The sequence below is a fragment of the Dufourea novaeangliae genome, unplaced genomic scaffold, assembly GCF_001272555.1.
Source record: "Dufourea novaeangliae isolate 0120121106 unplaced genomic scaffold, ASM127255v1 scaffold8, whole genome shotgun sequence".
NCBI lineage: Eukaryota > Metazoa > Arthropoda > Insecta > Hymenoptera > Halictidae > Dufourea > Dufourea novaeangliae.
The window spans coordinates 8,618,548-8,641,032 of NW_015373923.1; the positions used below are offsets into that span (position 1 = coordinate 8,618,548).

The 22,485-nt window shown below is 39.7% G+C and overlaps 1 protein-coding gene across 5 annotated transcripts in view; it reads left to right on the forward strand.

The window, feature by feature from the left end:
* The first annotated feature begins 4,213 nt into the window (after positions 1-4,213).
* LOC107194957 (oxidation resistance protein 1) overlaps positions 4,214-22,485 on the forward strand; it is a 137,400-nt gene continuing 119,128 nt past the window's right edge. For all 5 annotated transcript variants that reach the window (XM_015584671.1, XM_015584672.1, XM_015584674.1 and 2 more), the window contains exon 1: positions 4,214-4,959. In XM_015584671.1, coding sequence (XP_015440157.1) covers positions 4,388-4,959 — 572 coding nt within the window. In that variant the 5' untranslated portion in view covers positions 4,214-4,387. The remainder of the gene's footprint in view (positions 4,960-22,485) is intronic.

Sequence of the window (22,485 nt, forward strand, 5' to 3'; positions counted from 1 at the left end):
GGAGTTAAGTAACGAGTCTGCTCCGGAGGCCGAAGTTAAGTAACCGAGCGGTTGGGGAATGCGGCATTAACCGAACCAGATTATGAAATTTACGATTGATGGACGGTTCGAAAGGTGTTTCGCCGGACGAACGTTTCCTGTATATTCTCGCCTTGAGCCAGGGCCGTTTGTTTGCTCTATGCAATATGTCTCTATGGAGCAGCTAATCCGAAATGCTCACGGTGTGTGTTTATCGTTATTATCAATAAGAGAATCATTATCAACGCTCGAGATACTGGCGTGAGCCAGAGATCATAAAAATTATATTCTGTGGACAGTCTCGTCGGCTCATAGTCTTGTTTACCAGTCAGCTTTTTCGGATTTAGGGCATGCTACCGTTCTCCATTTGCAGACAGGAGCGTAAGTACTCGGTCAGGAACTTCGAAACGAGTCTTTGTACAGTTTATCGCATGATTTTCTCGATTGCAATCGAAATGATATATCTGTGGCTGTTAGGAGAAACGCCGCATATCACAATTTCAAAAAATTTGAGTTTATGCATTAATTGGGCTGTATGAATATAGGATTTATGTATTTATTAGACAAAAATGCATAAAAACAAATTTTATATGTTGAAAACAATAGTGAAATTTAACCAATATTCAATTCATACGTATTAGGCAAAACAACATTGGATACTCTGATGCTTCTTGGGCAAAAAACCAGCGCATTTATGCGGACGTGTACACCTTAACGGTGTTATCAAAAAATCAATTGTGTTTACTTTGTAAAACAACGTGGGTCCACAAAATTAGAAGATAACGATGATTACTCATATCTATCTCGCGTAATCGCTTTTTATTATTTATTTCTATTGATCTGCTTAAACTGTAACTTATTTTGTATAAAACTAAACGGACAAAATTATATTGCATATTATGATTTTGCTAGAAATAGCACACTATTACGTACTAGCGATACATACAGAATTTATCTTGTATTTTATAAGAAACAACGCAATGCACAGAGAAATTATGCAAAATGAAGGAAATACACATTTATATCGTAAAAAGAAAACAAGGAAACATTGCTAATAAAAAGAATTGGAGTTCAGAACTTTAAACAATATCTCGAAAGTGATAAAGTGTGGACATGCAGCGTTTTTTTTTTGACAGCCAAAATATTATTAATACCAGAAATAGTTGTACCATAATATTCTGTCGAATTCGACAATTATCTTCGTTTGTGAAATCAAAGCCTGTACAGCTTAGATAGTTCTGATACTCATTATCAAACATTTACTACTAATGTCCAAATAAGAAACGAGCTGAGCTATACTGTAAATCACAACTGTTACCGGTTTATTCAAAATAACAGCGGATTTTTATCTTTTAGTTTTTACTATGATAAGTATCAGAAACTCGGATGAAAATGGACTCCAGCATTGGCATTCGATGAAATTTAACGTTAGGAGATTGAGATTGAAGTCAAAAAACGTGATAGGCGACGCATTTGATTCCCTCATGCTCAATTACAATAAAATCGAAATGGCTTCTTTGTATTTAGCCTGTGACAATATGTACCGTGCTGCGGAGGAATAAACGCAACTACGACCGAATGACTTTGATGACATTTCTTTCAGATATTTTAGCACCAACGTCACACCTTTGCTAGTCGTAGGAAGTAAAGAGACGCGAAAAGGTGCGGAATGGTAATGAACCCGAGGAAAAGATTCTTGTAAAATCACTGCTCGGAATACATTGCTCCGACAAGGTGGAATAATAATTCGTTCCGCGGGTACCACGAAGAAGACGCTCGTTACATTGATGTTTATTGTTTCGTGTAAACAGAAGCGATACTCGTTATCATTCAGCTATTACTGACTGTTGTCATCATTATACGTGCTTCTGATCTTCCACAAACACGATGAATCGAGGTAGCAAACGTTGATTATTATTCACCACGGGAATAATCACGTTTGCGATAATATTTTCAAATACTGCCGTTCAAATATCTTATTAACATACCGTGCTGCAATACGTGAAACACGGTTATGAACGGGGCAATGGAAATGTGTCTTCGTTAAACTAATTCCAAGGATAACAAGAAGCTTTTATTGGTTATTAACACTTAAAGTTCATTTAGTTTACATAATTTTGATTGAAGACGTAGATATGTATTTCGTTCTGTGTTTTCAGCAGAATTCGATAGAGAGGAGGAAGTATGAGAGGTTTACAAAATGGCCGACTCGTTATACTAACCCGTTATTAATTAAGAAATCATACTGAGTAGGTGTAAAATAACTTCCGCTATCGAGATTGAATAGTTACTAAAGAATAATCCAAATAAAAATAGTCTTTCGAATACCGGAATACTAACATTAATAATCATGAACAATGCATTAACAGTTGATGTTAGTTATGTCTTCTACCGACATAAATTTAAAACAGGATGCTTCAAGTTGTTCGTGACTCAACCTATAATATCACCAACACTACTATATTACAACCAATTTTCACCCGGTCTAATAAATTAATAAAACAAGTTGACAAAATACGGACCAATAAATTATCCAGTCACCCGCACTTCCGGCGACAAGATCTGCTCCAAAAAGTCTCCTCGAAATTCGGAGCAAATCTAAAAAAGAAATAAAAAAAACCACTACAAAGATTACAAAAATCATACATTTCAATATCGTCTCCCAGTATTTGTACAATAGTCGAAAGTTTCAAAATATTGATTGACTCGAGTGTTCGTCGAAATGGCCCCGATAGCTTCTAACCTAACGTCCCAATTAAGATTCGTGTCCTATCGCCCGATTTTCGGTGTCCCGATATTACAACCGAAATAACGGAGAAAGCAAAAGAAAAAAAAAAGGAAAAAGAAAAACAGCCAACAAGAAATTGTATATAAACCTTCGGTTATAATACGCGGGGCAACAATTCACAAGACCGCAAAATCGCGCGTGTTCCCTCTTGTTGTGTAGCTGGTCCGGCGGTGGGGGATGCGCCCGAAGAGACAGTCCCGGCCGAGTGCCTCGACGTGTATAAATACAAGCAGTCGGCTTGGCTCTCGCTTAGTCGCTGCGATACTCGATTCTCGGTGACGGCCTGTCGATTCAAGTGTGCCGCGATCTCGATTTATCGCAACCGAGGCCTGCGTGTCCGCCGCCGCGTATCGCGCCCGCAGTAAAACACGAAACAGCACGCACACGTCCGAAACATAACAGTCGTGCCCGCCCGTTCGCCACGGAGTGTGAGAGAAGAACGGAAGAAAGGAACGAGAGACACACAGAAGAAAAAAGAGGGGAACGCGCCAGAGGAGTGAGAGAAAGTGGCCAGAGCGTGTTTTGGGGTCCCCCCCTGGTTCTTGCAACGGGAAACGCGTTGGATCGCCTCAGTCGTCCCCCCCACGAAAGCGGTGGAGCATCGTGTCCGGTGTCGCGGGATTCGTCGTCGTCGTTGTTTCAAACGGAACCTTTTGGGCGAGTCCGCGACGGATAATCTGTGTTCGTTGTGATGAGAACGGAAGTGTGCTACGCTTGGCCGGCCTGTATGGGCTCGGCTCGATTTTCGTTAACTGTGACTGTGCGACGTTAGGCATCGTCGACGTGAGTTGTTCACCTGCGATCACCATAGGAGAGTCGAGGTAGTAGGTAGGTTCGATACAAGTGAAGGAATTGACAGTGTGTTCGGTAATTGGGCCAGGACCTATTCACGGTGTTTTTTCGTGGACGTAACAAAGGTCGAGTCGGTTGACTGTTTTAAACCGGCTGAGAACGAGTTTCCAGGAAGGGCCCCGCGACCTAGCGCGGAAAATAAAGAAACAAACGGTCGGGCAAAAAAGGCGCCGAGGAGGCTCGGTTGGCCGGTTTCGCGCGATTCCCCTCGGGTCAACGATCTGCACCGTGGATCTCTGCTGCTTCGTTCCGTTCCCTCGGTACGTACTCTCCGCGGGACAAGAGTCCGGTCGATACATACGGTGTACACACAGAGAGGTTCTCTTCCCCCCCCCCCTTTCCTTCGGTGTTCCGTGAAACGATACCGAGCGAGCGAGCACGTTTCACGAGGAGTGAAAAGGCGGTCACTCGGCACGCCGCGCCGTGGCTGCTGCTTTCACCGGCAATGGAATAATGCCGATCGCGCCTTAACGGTACGCAACTCGTACCTTCCGTGTTTCCCTTCGGACGAGCGATCGGGAGAAAAAAATGATCGCAGACCTCGGGTGGATCGCGCGCCAGTGCCAGTGATATCGAGTCGGTTCATCACGACCAGGGTTTATGGTCTTTTCTTTTGTTCAGTGATCCCGGTGTGTGACAACGCGCGCGCGCGCACAAGGTTCTTGCGTACAGTGTTAGGTTAGGTGGTGCTTCTTTTCATCGGTGTGAAATCCGCCTGTTGCGTGTAGCATGGAAACCAAAATGTACATCAGCAACGAAGCTCATAATAATGGTCACGCGGCGACGAAGTACGCGTCCACGAACTCGATACCCTCGATGATGGAGGAGGAGTCGTCGTTCGCGAAACTGATCGGCCGTAGGGACTCAAACGCAATTTTACGCGACAACAAGGGGAGGAGGCACAGCGTGCTGGAAGACCTAAAGGCGCGTAGGGACAGTCTCTTCCAGCGAGCACGACGCGGCAGCGTCGTCGAGGAGAAGGAAAACGCCAAACTGGTACAGAAGGAAAAAAGACGTAGCAGCGACGGCGGTAGACGGGGCTCCGTTTTCTACGTGTCGCAGGATTTGCTAGAAGAGAATCAGGATGTGCTCGAGAACGAGCGTATGCAGGATCTCGAGGCGAAGAAAGGACGACGGAAATCGTGGCATCCGCTCGCGAAACCGCCGAAACTCGATCGTAAACGAAGGAAAGGTATCGCCGGTGTGCCAACGCAAGTTGGCAGCACGGACGGACTGTACACACAGGCCAGACAGAAGAGACCGTCATGGTGGAATATATTCGTTCCTGACTCCGTTAGCAGGTATTTATCTTTCGTTTACGTACCTACTTTCCATAAAAAAGACATGCTAACCGATGAGAGATGGGAAAAGAGAGAGAGTATTTGATTGGAGAAACTGAACGTTTGTAGTAATTATTCGCGTAGTAAATCCAAGTAATGTGCCATGACGATGGTTTCGTTAATGGCGGAAGGAGTAGAGTAAAAGAGTTATCTCACTATGACAGTTATTGAAACGCAGAAAGAAATTACGACATTGCAAACGCCTAATTGAAATTTGCAGTTGTACGAGCAAAAAGATTGCTCCTAGATAGCAAACGTTATCTTTTCGAGAAACTCGAACGGAATAATATACACAGTCTTGCGTCTTGTGGCGTGAATAGGACCAGTTTGTCAAGCGTCTACCTTACAACCACACTATATGTATCGTTTTCAACCGCTATACATGGTGGGGACAGGCTCTCACTACAACCTGGCGACGGGTGATTCTTCGTGATAAAATATAAATTCTTTTCGTTCAGTTTTCTTTTTCAGAAAAACGAATTTGAAATTAGAGATATTTAGGCTTTCACGACCTACAGTTGTTATCTTATTATTGTCAATTTTCGGCTGTAAACCGTGTCCCCTTGGAAAAATTATCCGAACGTCGTAAGCATTGCTATTGGCTACATTAGAGGTCGAATGACACAGTCACATGAATTTGAAAGTTTATCGAACACGTACGTACTCGTTCTCATTGTAAGTAGACACGATAGGTAATGAACAGATACATTCGCCGAGTTTTTTTTATTATTCAATGTCGTGTGTGCTCGACAGATTCCCCAAATGGTTCTCAGAAACGTGTAGCTCAACGCGTAAAAATTGTATTCCAATCTTCTTTTGACTTATTTCTTCATGAAAAAATAATCATCCCATACGACACGACTGTAGACCAAATTATATCAATGTACCTTTGTTATAGTGTGTCACAGTCTTGTAACGGTTCTTCGAATTTCTTTTACGTTTGACCAGTGTCTCGATACTCGCGAATAAGCGTATACTCCGGGTATAGAGTGTCCTCAGGTGATATTCGACCAGTTAACAGAATTCCGTCGATCCGTTATTGAAACTTGAATTTCACGTTCGATACGTTCCAGGTCACGTTGCATGATTGCTTTGTTTTTACCTAACGGGATCCCGTTTAGGACAGCGTGGTGTGTATACTCGTGAAACAGAATTGGCAGAAAGTTCGTTTGGTATCTATGGATTTCGAAATGGACGGATTCTCGTGGTTATTCTTCTCGACTCGAGAGACAGTGGTTTTGTTTACGGTACGGGGCGAACTTGTCAAGTGAATAATTCGAAACCTAGCCGCGATGTGGCGCGTCAGTGGCTCCTTTCTTACCTTCAATTAGGATTGTTTATTGAAGTTGGTAACCCTAGTAGAAATACTGCCACTGGAAGATCGTATCTCGATTGAACGTTGACACTGTTGAAGCAAGGTTCATTCTCGTATTATACGATATATAACTCGTATATACAAATATTTTCACCTGGCCATAACTCTTTTTTTTTTTACTAAGACTAACGGAATCAACGGATTCCTCAGGCAATGCTACCAACCGTGAGCCAGTCCCTCCTTCAGCGCGCGAAATCGGAGTCGCGTTCCTACACTTTATCAACACGAAAAGGAGCGTCGCCTTTGTTGTTGCCCTGTTCTGTTATGTCACGCGCCGTCGACAAACGATTACGGTTACGGAGGGGAGGGGGTGTTTGATTTAAGGAAGACAAAAAAATTACTCGCGCGCGAGAGGCAAGTGCACGGTGCAAATATTTAGATGACTCGACGAGGTTGAAGTCATAATCTAGAGTAATTGTGACAGTTTCCAAACAGTCGCAGTTAACGCGCGCAGATAAGTCAGTCGATGGATGTTCGCGAGTGTCCACGTGTTTTTAGATGTTAATTTCGAGAGAAGCCGGAACCGAAAGATTTCCGTTCGATTTATTCGAGGAAAAACATTAAATTGCGTAGAGAATCACGCGCGGATAAATTTTCTAGAAACTTGTGTCCGCAACACACGAGCTTGAATTCCATTTAATTATCAATTATCGCGTTGTCCTAGCAATATTTTTATTTATTAACGCATAATATATTCAATCCAAGCGCTTTTAACACATTCAGGCCGATAACGAATTTTCCATAACGCTCGATGTTGACGTGTGAATTTATTATTATTAAGCAACGCGATATTACCGAGACAATTTCGTTAACGTCAATACCTATTTCATCTGTATTTAGTTTTTCGATCAATATGTACACTGCCGCTCCTAAGTATTAGGAAACACAGTCTGTATAAAGAAAATGTGATGTTTCGTGAAAATGATAAATTTTAAGCTATTTTTATCATTTTATAGTAGCATAAGCCTTGCCTATCAAGCTTTAATATCCCCTAAACAATATTTATTTGAGACTCTCAGCAATTTCGTAATACCTTATAAGATTTACTGTATATTCGATAAGTGTCCTAATATTTATGAACGGGAGTGTACCTGTAGTTTTTTTTTCGTGGGACAAGAAAATAATTTTAACCTAATTAAATTAAAAGTCACTATACATTCCAAGAAAAAGTACCCCTATAATTTCACTAATTTTGAAAATCCAAGAAATTTGACAATTTGTGCTTTGTACAGCGTCGATTTACCGTGCATTCTGAAAAGAAAATACTCTATAGAATCTTATTTACAATTTATTACAAAATTCCATTACTGAATCCGTCTTCGTTATCTTCCTCACGTTTCTACATTATACAGAGATCCATAATTCATGGTCAAACGATAACATGCCTGCGCCTGGTGTAAGTATAACGATCCTTCGGACGAAATTCTGTCGGACTGTTTACGTTACGTAGTCAGGTGAAAATGATACCTTACGATAAAAGAAAAAGAAGAACAAAAATAAAACGAAACGACAGGTACGTACGTCTTTATGTGTCCTCGCGTGTAAATGGTGATGTCACGTTAGATAACCGAAGCTCTATTTGTATCGTGTTCGCCGGGTGAACATTCCGAATATTTTCACTCGGAAAAGTAAAAGCACTTTCTTCCTGTTATCGACGAATCTCTCTCGGTTGGAGAAGCGCCTCGCGGTTTACCGGAAGTGGCGGCTTCCTCCCTGATCTACGACATGTTATCGATCTTCCGTTGCGTCCCTGACTCCTTCGAACAGAAGGAAAGTGTTCGTGAGATCGTTAGATCGAACCCCGTGATTTCTCCGAGCGTGTTTCTGCTCGCGGAAGCTGCTGGCTCGCGAGCGTGTCGACTTCCGTTCACCATTTCGTCCCGAGACGAAGAACGACCCGAATCGAATGTATTTGTTCGCGAAAGGTAAATAATCACTAATTAAAGCTGACGTATATATACGTCTTGAGTGATTAAACTGTTCATTTGCAGATGACCGTATATGTAACATTTCCGGAATTGAAACTTTCATTCGAAAATATCCGTCTTTGTAAGGCATTCGTTTATTCAGTATCGACGTATATATTCGTCCCGAGAAAGCAATCTTTCAGCCGCTAGCTGCCGGAAGATTCGGAAATCTGTTACGTTGCTTATGCTTTCACTGCGTAAGCACAGAATATTAGTGTACAGAACGTACGTTTGTCTATTTATCCAACAGTTAAACTATGATCGTCGATTATTCCTTCCTAGAACAACTGTCAATATTGACATCGTGTTCCATGGTTATCGACATCACCTGATACCGACGTTTCGATCAGTCTTATCACCATAACAAGAGTAACCTTCGCGGTGCGATTACTCGGCTGTTTTGTTGACGAACTAAAAACATTAGTTTCTTTTTTTTACTTTGCCGTTACGGGCTTCTTGCTTGCTTCGGCAACAAAAACAGTGTACTGTCATAGAATTTCATAACAAAATCGGGTTAGCTCATTTCAAAATTATTTATTTGTCTGCATTGTAAATACAGATACTGACTTTATGCATTCGTAGCAAAATACAATTGATCGATACATCGTAAAACAAGAATTATTTAACTTTTATCTTTCTTTTCACTTGACACAACTGTTCAAAGAAGTAGGAAGTTCTTGCCTAATTCCGGTTTTTATTTATTCGTCTATGAAAGAGTGAATTTTTCATAAAAATCCGTTTTAGTGTATAAATATCTTAGATAGCAATTCTTTAGCACTTTAATGTCGACCGATTATATTGGAATTTCAGTTTCAATTATCGAATACTATAAAGATGATATTTTATCAAAACCTAATTGTTTCTGGCCTGTAACTCACTTTTCGTTTTGACCTGTCGAACAAGGTTCTTTGTAAAAATTGGAAACTGAATCCGATTGATTCGAATATTTCGCTCGTTTTAAGTTCTAGAATAGGCATTTTGATATCAGTAACTAGTGACAAACAACTTCCTAATTTTCCTTCGAATTAAAATTGACAAAAGAAAATATTCCATTCTGTTGCACATAATTCACTTCGTCAATTCTCGACTGTAATTTGTGTCGGTGGGACTGACTAATCAATTAACAAAATCTCAGCTAACTTCGAATGCTCACCAATAAGTGAAGTGTTACCAAGAAACCAAATCTTGCGTCAATAAAACACAAGATCACTGTCCGATGTTTTATCAGCTTTTGGAGTGTTATGGAGTTTTGCTACTTGAGAGCTTGAAAAATTGTCATTTTTCTGGGAATTGTTTTCTGAACAAAAATTCTCAAAAAAATGAGAATTCTTCAGGGCTTTACAGTAGCAAGACTCCTTAATATGACAGGAAATATTAGGTTACGAGTTTCCAAAAATTCAGTCTCGAAGTGATCCGGTCCCTCTGCAACGATCAAGGTGAACGTTGGTTAGGCGACCAAAAGAATTGCAGCTCTTTTTGTCTTGGAGGAACGTATTGTTCCCCGACAGCAAAAAAAAAAAGGATATCTCCGCCTCGGTGACCAGGCTACGCTTTTTTCCGCTGACGAAGGAAAATTTACCGAGAAAATTGGGTCGATCCCGGAACGCACGTCCGCAAATCTTTCGTAGTGCCCTTCTGAAAAAATTGGGAGCTCACCTCGCCTTCGTAATCCTTGCCCACCCTCCATTCTTTCCTCTGATCCGCTCTTCGTCGCGATCCGTTCGATTGCTGGCCATTAATATTCGACAGGTTTTTTCGTCGAATTTCCGAGATCCTTCCGTCGTCTTTCACCGTCCGCCACAAAAAATTATAATCCTCGATATCACGATCCACTTTCATAAATTCGAGCGAGGGTCTCGAAATTCCTATGACGAAATACTTTTGGGGGTTGAAACGAATCTTACGAATGATCTATTCTGATGACAGTGAAATAAATTTTTCTTCTTCTTCACTTTTGCTACCGACGTAGTGTAAATATATGGCATTTTCTTTAAAATTGTTTCATGTGGTTCGATTAGGAATAGAATTTCCGGAATTGCTGTTTCTTGTGATTATTAGAGGGAAAAAAGTAACATGGCGTTATTCAAGCAACTGTCACGCTTAATTCTTTAACGCCCAGTGTGATGTATACGTCAGAGTTGGGCACAATGTAATCTAATTACAAAATCCAAATCACAATTACAATGTAATTGTAATTTAATTGCAAGACAATTACAATGTAATTATTATTGTAATTGACCCGTAATTACATTGCAATTATATTGTATTTGCAATTTAGATTTTGTAATTAGATTACATTTTACCCAACCTCTGGTATACGTAAAATCTGGAAATTCATATTTCCAGAGGTTTTGTCGTGAAAATACAGATGATGTATTGGGACCGTTTTTGAGTTAACTATTCGCGAGAAGTAACCTTTTTTCCACGGAAGAGATGTTTGTGTATTGATTTAATATCGATATTTTCGACATCCAAATAACAAGATACAATATATATATATTATAATTTTGAAATAACCATTCAAGTGTCTGGATGTTAAAGGGTTAAATCGAATATTTTATCATCCCAGAGTAGAACATTGCAGGTGCGAATGGTAATTGGCGGTTTGCTCTCGACGAACTTAATACTCTTTTTTATAATCGTTTCTTCTATGGCCAGGTATTGAAAAACGAAGGACAACCTTGCCGCAAAGGGAATTCTCTCGGCTCGTAAACGTCGATCTTCTATGATGGAAATTGAAAATTCGAGCCGCGATCGGAGTTTTCAGTTCCGTTCGCGATCGATTGAAGAATGTGACTGGAGGAATTCATCGAAATCTCTCGGGGCACGTGAGAACCGGTCGGCTGTCTTAAAATAGCCATTTTATATCGCTATTTGCTCTTTTCCTGTCTCTAACTTTTACTCCGTTCGTTGCGTGGAATCTCACGATTTTACCTTGCGTCAGTCCCGACTTATTGCTCATCTAACGTATTGCCAGTAGACTACGAATGTCTCTGCAAAATACAAATTTCTGTGGAGTGACATGCAGTAACTCGGCTCGAACGTGCGATTACAATACGAAATTAAGATGTATTTTATTTAACCCCTTACTGACATGCTCCGTACGTCGTACGGACCCTCATATAATCACATATTAAAATTACAGACACATGAATTATGGTAAAAGAAAGATTTTACTTTATTGTCGTTAGGAATATGATATTCATCTATGCACAAGTAACTGTTTTAAATTATATACTAGAGCAAATCAAGCCTTTTAAATAGTGTTACAAATTTTTTGGAGTCAAGCGATTCTTCGTTGTTGACGATTTAATAAATCGAGAATTATTAATTGAAGTTACTATAACATTATCGGTGATCCCAATTTACAGAGACTGCTACTGAAACAATCTTTGACATTTTCCTTTTTTACATTGAGAAAACTAATTCAGTTATGAGATTCATGGAAGTTGAAAGAATAACCATATAGCTCTGTCTAAGAAAACAGCAACAAAAATGCTAAGAGTCGACTAGGGATTATTCACCTATTTGGGTCAATTCGATTCAAACAGACAGGATTAAGGCGAGTCTCCACATGCTCGGGAAGTCTGCAAAGTGTTCAGAGGAGAAATTTCTCTGTACAGTCTCGCAAGAATTTTATGCATTTATAGCGAACTAGGTTGTCTGAAAGTCAGTATAGGGTAGATGTCGCAATTACTGCCACCTTAAGATACGTAGTAACGTAATTTCATCTAATCATTTAACGTGATGTTTATGATAAATGACCTAAACATCGCCTCAGTTTGGAACATAATATTATTTAACATCTCTTTCGTTGAAAAAAAAGTTTTACACATTGAATATGAAGAATTAATTAATATTTAATTAAAATCTGTGAGCAATCCCAGTGTCCCTATAACTGTCACCTCAAATATTAAAGTAATTCTTATATACTTTAACAATTAATTGTGAACAATAGATACCGATTGAATAATAAAATTCGGCTCTTTCTCTAGTATAATTTCGCCATCACTTCCTACCCACGTAGTCGCGTTTCTGACGCTCAAATGGCACTTTCATTTTTTAACATGAATTTTTAAGTATCAGATAGATACAAGTACATACATGTATTTCTGTGCTTTCACGTAAATCAGTATCCCAATTTAATAATACTATTTTTTGTACACAATTCTGTACACGTTACATTCTCATTAAGTGAAATAAATAAAATGTCAGTAATTGGGACATTTACAAAAAAAATACAATAATCAATATATAATCGTCCAAACAAATTAACCATTTTTTACGTGCTGTTTCGAAAGCTCGAACTTCCTCTCAGAGATGAGCAAATTCATTACCTAGATAAAAAATTTCGAATAACGAATAGAAGATAAAAAAAAGTATTTCGTCATTTTTAATTGTTTAAGCGTGGAAACTTCAATTTTTATAATAAAATAATACTTCTTTATGAATGAATCGACATTTGTCGAGCAATTATTTAATCTCATTAACTGTTTAAAGCTCAGAGCAACACCCTTAGATACCACTGCTTTTCACTGTGTATCATTCGAATAAAATTCTGCCCAACTCGGCTTCCTCTCAGCTCGACTTCCCTGTACATACGTCTATCTTCTTTCGATCCATCTTCGCGGAACGGATTCCCCAATCCTACGAGTTATACCTTTCTCGATTAAGCTCCGAAATACTTTTCCGTTGAAACACCTAACACGAAATGATCGATGCCTGACTCACCCCAACCAGATGTCATTATTTTCATGAAATTGGCGCACCAAGACTCTTCTTGGAACCACAGACGCGAGAATGTTGCAAGAGACCCCGCTCCGAGCGGCCACGTTACCCGCTTTATTTTGAACCGTTTCGAAAATTCACGGGCGTCGACTGGTTCTTTTCAGTGCCGAACGCAGCAGGAGCAAAGCCTGGCACAACAATATATTTTTAGAGGGTAGATACCACGTCGAATTGGCATAAAATTCCGCACGCGTGTGTGTAGACGTTACGCACGATCGATCGTCGCGGATCTTCCCGTCAGACTCGATTTCCTTCTTCCGCGTTTTACGCCTTATCGTGTCGATCGAAGAGATTCCTTCTGTCCTCGCGCGAGCGTGTGCCAGTCTTTCGGTTTCGGTCCACGATGGAACGGGCCGACGACAAAATGGCGGCCGTTTTACAGCTAGAATTCTATCGAAATAACGGTCCAATAGCCGTTAAACGCTTTTTGCCAGAATTTTAATCACACTGTTAGACAGATGCTCAGTATTAAGTGTAATTGTTTAATTAATGTTAAATAAATATTGTTTATCGTACGAACAAATTCAAACGACGTATGGAAATGGAGTGTCTCGTTAGAAAAATAGCTTGCATTACGGTAATAGGGTTTACAAGGAGTTATTAAGTATTCGGAGTGGCTCTTCGATACTAGACATAAATAAAACTGCCAATTTGGGTAATATGTATACACATTTTAGTACTGTCAGAACATTTCCAGATAACAATTTGTGTGTAGTTTGTGTTTTTAAATTATGTTCTGATCTTTTAATTGTACGATCACCGCGAAAAATTTGGAAAATTATGGGTGGCCGTAATTTTTTCGCCAGGCACTGTAGTGTTAAACATATATGTATAAAGAATTCTTTCACTGTGATGTACCAAAAACTTTATAACAACACGATATAATTTCTTTTTTTTTTAATTGTAAATTTCATATTTAATCGAACGTACAAAGCGATGAGAATCGGATAGGCGACTATGTTAGACTATTATTTCGAGTCGCGCCTGTGCGTGTTCGCGCGTCGGTAGAAATAAATTTTAACGATGTAGAAGATGATCGCCAGAGGTGAAACGCAAATAAATGTGTCTTGCATTTGTGCAGCAGGTTTGTTTACGCATGCAAAAGCCGCACAAAGAGCTGGGCATGCCGGTGAAACAGATGTCGCGCGTGGAACCAATTTGATATGTCTGTCGGTTGCGTAATTCGGCGGATCCGCGTATGTGTGTGTATTGGCCGAGGCGAAATATCGGCACGATGTCGCCCTAATTCGCCGTGTTATTGTGTCATTAAAAACAACCTTGCGGATGCAGAAAAAAAAAAAGATAAGTGGAGCACACTTGCGTTGTTGCTACGGTTATCTCACGTGCATAAAATGCAGATCATCAATTGGGAGTGAAAGGTTTTCGTGTAAAGCTTCGTGGTAATGAAAGTTCAAGGTAGAAATAATATTTGGTTAATATTTTACGTTGTATTAATTATACAAAATATTGTATAAAAAATTTGCAGTTGTACAGGAGATTAATTTGATTATCACGATAGACCGAGTAATGTCGTCTGCAATGCACGTTTTGGAGTTTAGAGTAACTCTCGTTCAAAGGATCGAAAGTTCCGTCAGGTGTGGAATAAAAATCTCATCAAAATTCATTCAACTAACTTCCTATACCGAGAAACTAGTCAACGTTCCATTGATTTTAATACAATCGCGTATTCTATACATGCACAAAATCCGCAGGCCAATGACCGGAAGGACAACACCAATGTGTACGCGTAGCAGTCGAATCCTCGGATCGAATTTACGGAAAATGAAAGATAATGTAAAAAAAATTTTCATCACATTACACACACGCCGCAAGAAAAGTGTCACGAGTGTTGCAAACGTGTAATTTTTAGAAGAGCGAAAAGAAACTGATTCATTACGTAGCATATCGTATATTAAACAAAGTGATGCGCGATCTCGCTTAAAGCATTGGACTTCGTTGCACCGATACAACATTCATTGTAAAAGTGCGTCAAATTCCATCGTCCGTTAATATCCAACTTTTGTCAGTAAGGGTCTGTAGTTTCACTGATATAAAATAACTCTCCACGTTTTCAGTTGAGAAATTCAAGTATGCCCTTCAAAAATTAATAAAAAAAAATTTTAATGAGATCTGGTTAATGTCGATATTTCGGACTTTAATATAACAAGATACAACATATAAGTATGTCAGTCTCATAATTTTGAAATAACGATTAAAAGGGTTTTTGGGCATTAAAGGATTAAGTAAGCTGTAAAGAAAACTTCCGAAGATAAAATTAAATTGTTTTTTAAATGAAATTTAACTATTAATGTGTTGCAAACAAAAGTTTATTATGTTTTTAAAGTGCAGTGAATATTTTGATATTAATCGTCGGTGATAGTATCGTCAACAATTTTCAACAATTTTCAAACTTTCTTATTATGAACAATTAAAGTGTGATAAAACACAAGAAACAGAAAAACACCATAACTCGTTGGACTTCGATCATTCTTCCCCGAACCCTCAGGATTCTTTGGTCCTTAATTATTTTCTAGACTAAGCCGATTGTTTCACTTATTATACACTGTGTGCCATGACTATAAAACCACCCTGAAATATAACGATTTAAATAAAAACATACCACTTTTTTCTAGAGGATATAATCCATCCTTTTCTGGAGGAACATTATTTCTCAATACGATTTCAAACATGGCATACATAGTTCGTTTTTATTTTAACCACAATACGTAAGAATTGAAACTTTTAAGGTGGTTTTGTACTTATGCCACGCAGTGTACTTTTCTTAAGCTTTAACACACGATGCTAAAATAACGATTTCGATTTAGAATGGCCTATGATCGTTTTCCCCTGGACTCTTCGTGTGTGCGTCGCCTTGAAGTAGTCAACGCTAACACGCGCCTCGAGTAACAAACGCGATCGATGGCCCCCTGCGTCTCCGCGGAGCGTATGTACGATGCATTATAATAAAAATCGTCGACGAGCCGAGTCAGCACAAACAATCGGTTGCTAGAGTCTGAGTACAAAACGCGCGCGCGTGTTGCGATCATCCCCACCAATCGACGTTTTGCACGTGGAGCTGAATGCTAAACGATGAATCGCGTGTGTCATGCTCGACTGGATTAATGATCTTCTATTTTTCTTTACTCCCCTCCGCCGAGAATTTTTCTTCTTGATCGCCGTTTTTTGCTGCTTTGAGGCTGCCCTGCGGGAGAACGATTTGGATCGATGAATCGAAGCATTTGTGGAAGTTTGGAATTGAAGAGTTCGAAGGATTATTAAGGCGGTTATGTAATAATTTTTGCACAAAAATTTAATTTTACGCCATTCGTGGTGTAATGTAGCATATAATCTTGTTTCACTTTCTTCCTATCAGAGGATAAAAAGAAGTACAAAGAGAATAAAATATGTATTGACGAGGATTGTATGACCTTCGATTATTCTAGGATTCGCGAGAAGTTCGGATTCCTTCGTTAAATGAATAGCAATCGAGTAGAATTGCCTGAAGGTCTAACGCTTTAAATCGTGAGTAAACTGTAGATTTTTCAGAGTAGTAAAGAATTTAAGATAGTTTATTTGAAGGAAGATTGTTGTATTTGGAACCAACCGAAACCCTGAGTACGATGAAGGAATTTCTGTTTGATTTTCGAGCCTGTAGATCAGTGTATACAATTCTACATTCGCGGTACAATCTTAAATCTTTCTTTTTTTCAGGCCAATGGTCTGAAAGACTGGACTTCCTTTGTTCGAATCCTTTGTCCAAATCAATCGATTTCCCGTATTAATCAACCATGTATGTCAGGCTTAAAACGTCAAGTACCTATGTTTTCACCTTAGTTCTGTATTTCCTTTTTCTGTATCTGTTACTTTTTGTCGTATATTTATTTTTTATACAAGGTGTCCCAAAATAGCTTCGACTCCCGGTAATGACGCACTCCTGGGATGATTTAAAACAACTTTTTCCTTAGCAAAAATGTTATCCGAGGCTTTGTTACCGAGATATTAACGAAAAACTCCGACCAATCAGAGTATGAGTCTACCGGCCGAGCTTCCGTGGTAACGATAGTCACCAATCGCAGCGCGTAGCCAAAGCTACCGCCGAAGCTCGGCCGGCAGACTCGCGCTCTGATTGGTCGGGGTTTTTCGTTAATATCTCGTTAACGAAGCCTCGAATAACATTTTTGCTAAGGAAAAAGTTGTTTTAAATCGTCCCAGGAAGCCCTCATTTCCGGGAGTCGAAGCTATTTTGGGACACCCTGTATAGCGTAACTAAGACCTTTTCGGTACTGCTATTATCATCATTTCGCGATCGTTAAACCCTACCATTGTACGCAGCAGCATGTTCGTCCATCGAGCATTCTTGGCAGGTCGGAACGGCGATGCAAAGAATGTCCTCTCCTTGGCCAGGGGATTCGACAATTAAGCGACAATGTGGTCGGTCTGTCGAAAGCCTGAATGCATAAACGAAACGGCCCTATTGCGTTCTGTACACGCGAAATCGTCTTACGTGTAGACGCTTGCGGCGCTCGATGTTCACGCGATTAATAATAATCGAAAATAGACGCTCGCTTTCCGGTTCGTCCGCGGTTGACGTTCCATTACGTTTATCGTGATTCTAATTCCGACGAGTGACAGGTTTCTGGCACCGAATGAATTACGACCAGTTTCAGTTTGGCGACGTTCAACCGATGTTTCGAATAATTCGCCTGGTAGAAAATTACGATGCAGCGATATAATAATCGACGGTAAACCGGGTATCGATCTCCAATGTTGTAAAATCCCCAGGATTTGTTTTTGTCATCGTGTGCGTTTGTTAAAGGCAGGATTCCCCGATGATTCTTTTCCTCATTACGATCGGTAATTCCGGTAACTGAACACCGTTATTCCGAGTCAGTGGTCGAGGCTCTTCCGCGGATATACCGAACACGTGAAATCATATTGTTCCTTTCATTTAGCGAGGAAACATTACAAGGTATGGAAATATTATATCGTTGCGTGAAAATGGGCAAGATTCAAAGATCGAGATTTTCCGGGTCGAAGTACTCTCCTCGATGGAATGTTCAATATTATCAGGATTGAAACGCTTGAAATTTTCGGAGTTTAAATATTTGAGGTTATGTAGGTTCAAGTGTTTGATTTCATCGGGGTTAAAATGATGCATATTTTCAAAACTCGAATGTTCGATATCGTTGAGGATCAAATGTTCGATATCTTCGAGGTTCACGTGTTTGGTATCATTGAGGTTCAGGTGTTCGATATCATTGAGGTTCAAATGTTTCGTATAATCCAGACTCAAATGTTCGAGACCATTGATGCTCAAATGTTTGAAATCATCGAGGCTCAAGTGTTCATTATCTTCGACGATGAAAGGTTTAAGATCGTTGGAGTTCAAATATTACATATTTTCAAGGCTCAAATGTTCGATATCATTGAGGCTCAAAGGTTCGATATTTTCTAGGCTCAAATGTTCGATATCGTCAAGGCTTAAATGTTCTATATCTCCCAGGCTCATATCTTCGATATCCTCGAGGTTCAAATCTTCGATATTTTCGAGGTTCAAATGTTCGATATCGGGTCTCAAATGTTCGGTATCATCGAGTCTCAAATGTTCGGTGTCTCCGAGGTTCAAATGTTCGGTATCATCAAGGTTCTGGTGTTCGACATAATCGAGGTTCAAATATTCGGTATAATTCAGACTCAAATGTTCGAGAGCAATGATGCTCAAATGTTCAAAATCAATGAAGTCCAAATGTTCAATATCTTCGAGGATGAAATGTTCGAGATACTCGAGGCAATATCCATACATTCTTAGCGGCGGTGGTAAACGCGAACAAGGAAAGTCTGCCCGCCGGCCCAATTACCGAGCCGAACAAAACGATCTGTTAATTACACAAGTCCCATCGCTGCTGTCCTTGACATCGATGCCGCCCCATTATATTCGATGGTCCGTGCACAGCATGTCGCTTAGTCGCCGCAAAAAAAAAAAAAAGAAAAATTGGAAAACTTGCACAAACGCATTCCGTGTTTCGATGGCTGAAAAGCAGCCGACACGAAGTTCGTCATGTTGAACCGTTTACGGCGGCTCGTCCGAGGCCTGAAATCCCTTTCCCGCTGGTTTCTTACGAAATTCTCTCTTAACCGTATACTATCCCTCGACGAGTTGGTTAACTCACAGCGGCTCAAATAGCTCGACTTTCTAATGGTCACGGCAGGCCAGGCATAGAGACCGGTGCTCGGATAGATCCGTTCCGTTCGTAATCGGACCGGTATACGGGACTGACGGCAAGAATCATTCGTGCACCATGAAGTGTTATATCCTGATTTAGTTCTGAAAGCGATGGACCCCCACGTCTTACTGACATTCTCCGTCTGGAACTTAAGTTACAATTATCGTCGATGATTTCAATTATGTTGTATTATACTTTCGATCGAGGCTGATTGTTATCGAGTCGGTGTGCAGTCGTGCTCTCCGAAAGTACCGCACGTATCGGTATCGAGGGCAATTTGATATTCGAGACAATGCAATTATGATCGTATAAAATTATATAACAGTAGATAACGTTATTAATAGTTCGCTAGATCTGGCACATAACGTGCTATGGAATAATACCGATTTTAATGAAATTCCTACAAGAAGAAATTTTTATCTACTTTTACTACATTCAATCTGGGAATAGTTTAACTTATCCTGATGAAGCCAGAGTTATTTATTTAGTTGCTATGCAGGTGATAAACCCAGTATGTCTACATAAAAATGAAATAAGAATAGAACCTGTTACAGCAACATAGTGTATAATAAAGAATTAATCGTAAAAGAGAATTTTTAATGCAACAAACTAAACAGTTCTCAGTGCTCTGTGTAAGGATTTTTTAAAGTAACGAATAGAGCCATATCTATAAATTTATTTCTTGATTTCAGCATTCGATGGTTTAGCATTCAGAGTTATACAGAACGAAATATAGAGGTTCATTTAAATACGCAGACTATTCTCACGCGATAAAAAAATTTTGTTCACACTATTGAAAATTATTCGTCCAAGCTTATTGTGAAATGTATGAGATCCGCGGGATCGTTTACCACAGAGCGCAAAGGGTTAAACTCGCTAATTACCGTGTCCCGATCGATTCAGTTTCCGACATCTCTATTTCTCACCGCTAATTTCCCCGCATAATTGGAGATCTTATCCACCGTAGAAACGTTTCTGTGCACCGAAGACAGCCGTGCTTAGCCTTCTTCGCCGATTGCTACGGAGAAAAGCGTTCATAACCCTTGAATGGAGGAGAGGTAGTCCCCTGAGCACGTGAATGCCCACGGTTAAAGCGATTCCCTATTGTGTGGAAATACAGATACCTCGCAAACGAATAAATTAACCGACGATCATCCACGTCGAACGCAAGCTTCAACGTTAATTAACCTCTTCGCTCTAGCCGGAAATGTTTTGCGTCGCGCTTGTTAAGCAGATAACGTGCACCTAGGCTACAGGATAGTTTTCACCACTTTTAGAATGAAAGCAAAAAGCCTCTCGCTATTCCGTCGTGAGACCTGTGTAGCGAGAAAAAAGGACGAAGCGGAGTTTTATTTCTTTCGAACGTAAGAATGATTCTGATTCTGGCGATGTACTTATTCTTCTTTCGAATATTTCTTTTAAATAATGGAATCGTATCTAGATTTACCTTTAGGGTATGTAGCAGGCTTCTTTCTTTTCACGAGTCGCCTCTCATATAGGGTCAGATACTCAAAAGTTTTTGAGTTTGCTTTTGAAGCTTTCCACGTGACTCGAGCGAAAGTTACGTCCGATAGATTGTTTGCAGATGTAGTGTCGAGGAAATCGTTCATGATTTCTACCTTACCAGTGTTGAAATACATCCAGAAATCTTTGGAAAAGACGTATTTGAATCCTAGCCATCATGGTGGAAATCATGAATGTTTGCTTGGTGCTGCAGCTTCGAACGATTGGTCGGACATAACTTTCACTCGAGTCACGCGAATAACTTCAAAAGCAAATAACTGAAAAACTTTTGAGTATCTGAGCCTATATGTGGGCGATTTTTAAGGAGGAAGAAGTCTGCTATATACCATAAAAGTTTCATTAAAGTGGGCGATCCAAAGTTGGGGAACTCTCCTTGATAATGTTCATTATTTTTAGAATATGAATTGACTCATACGTTATCCCGCTAACTGCATCTGTTCACTACAGTGGATGCCTACTTTATCAATTAGCAACAATATTTGAAACATTTCTTGACGATCGGCAGTACGAAACTTCTTTAAATGACATCCGAACATTAGAAAAACAGGTGTTACTGTGATTATTAGTTCGTTATTTATCATGAGCTAACACATTGTTTACAAAAAAAAATGTTTTAAATAGGTTAAAAATATTAGTTTTCGTTTTTATGAAAAAGAATTTGTTGCACAAGATACCAAAATGATTTAGTGAACGGGTTCAATTAATCCCTTGCCCTATGATTTTCTTGATGCAGTCTCCAGAATTACTATATTATCAATAATTCCCCAGAAATAAAAGGAATTCGTGTATTCATCGCAATTGTACATTTACTCTAAAAATAAACTAGTATTTGACATTGACTCAAAGAAAACGAATAATATTTCTGTTTGTTGAACCCATTTTGATACCCTCACCACGAGTCTGACTCGACGTTATAAGGCAAGGGGTTAAATTACATACAACCATCACATGTAAAAAAAAAAAAAATTATTAAGTACATATAATGTTCGTGAATATTAGTCAAGGTTTTCATGGTGACCCAATATCAGTTTGAAAATCATGTGATTAGATAGTCTGGGAAATCTGATTCGAGTGAACTAGACGTGTTCTACTGTGCCTTGATTTCTCGATGTCCATTGCAATTGTATCGCGGACGAAACCGTGTCTGCATTCCCGGGTCTTTTGGCACTCTTTCAGTCGGCCCCTGTCACGGACAAGCTTAGTCGACAGACGATCCTTTGCCAGACGAAACATCGTCGTACCGGCCGGTGGAACGACTCGGTACCAGTTTGTTTAATATTCAACGGTAGCTTCGGCCGGAAACGTCGCCTTCCGTTTCTTAAACGATCCGATGGACACCCGATGCAGCTTGAATAGAAGTGTCCAACCAACAAACGAAAGTAACAAACGTTGTTGGTACACCGATGAATAGTTGTCGCCATTCTTTGCCATAAATGATCAGGGACACATAAATAATTCGATGCTCTTCAACACCCCTTGCCATTTTTATCAAGCACAAAAATATTCTACTTTATCCTTCTCTGATCATAGAGACCAAACGATTAAATTAGATTTTCTTCTGAATTCAAACACATTCAGCACCCTTAGAATGCTATACTTCAGTTTTGGA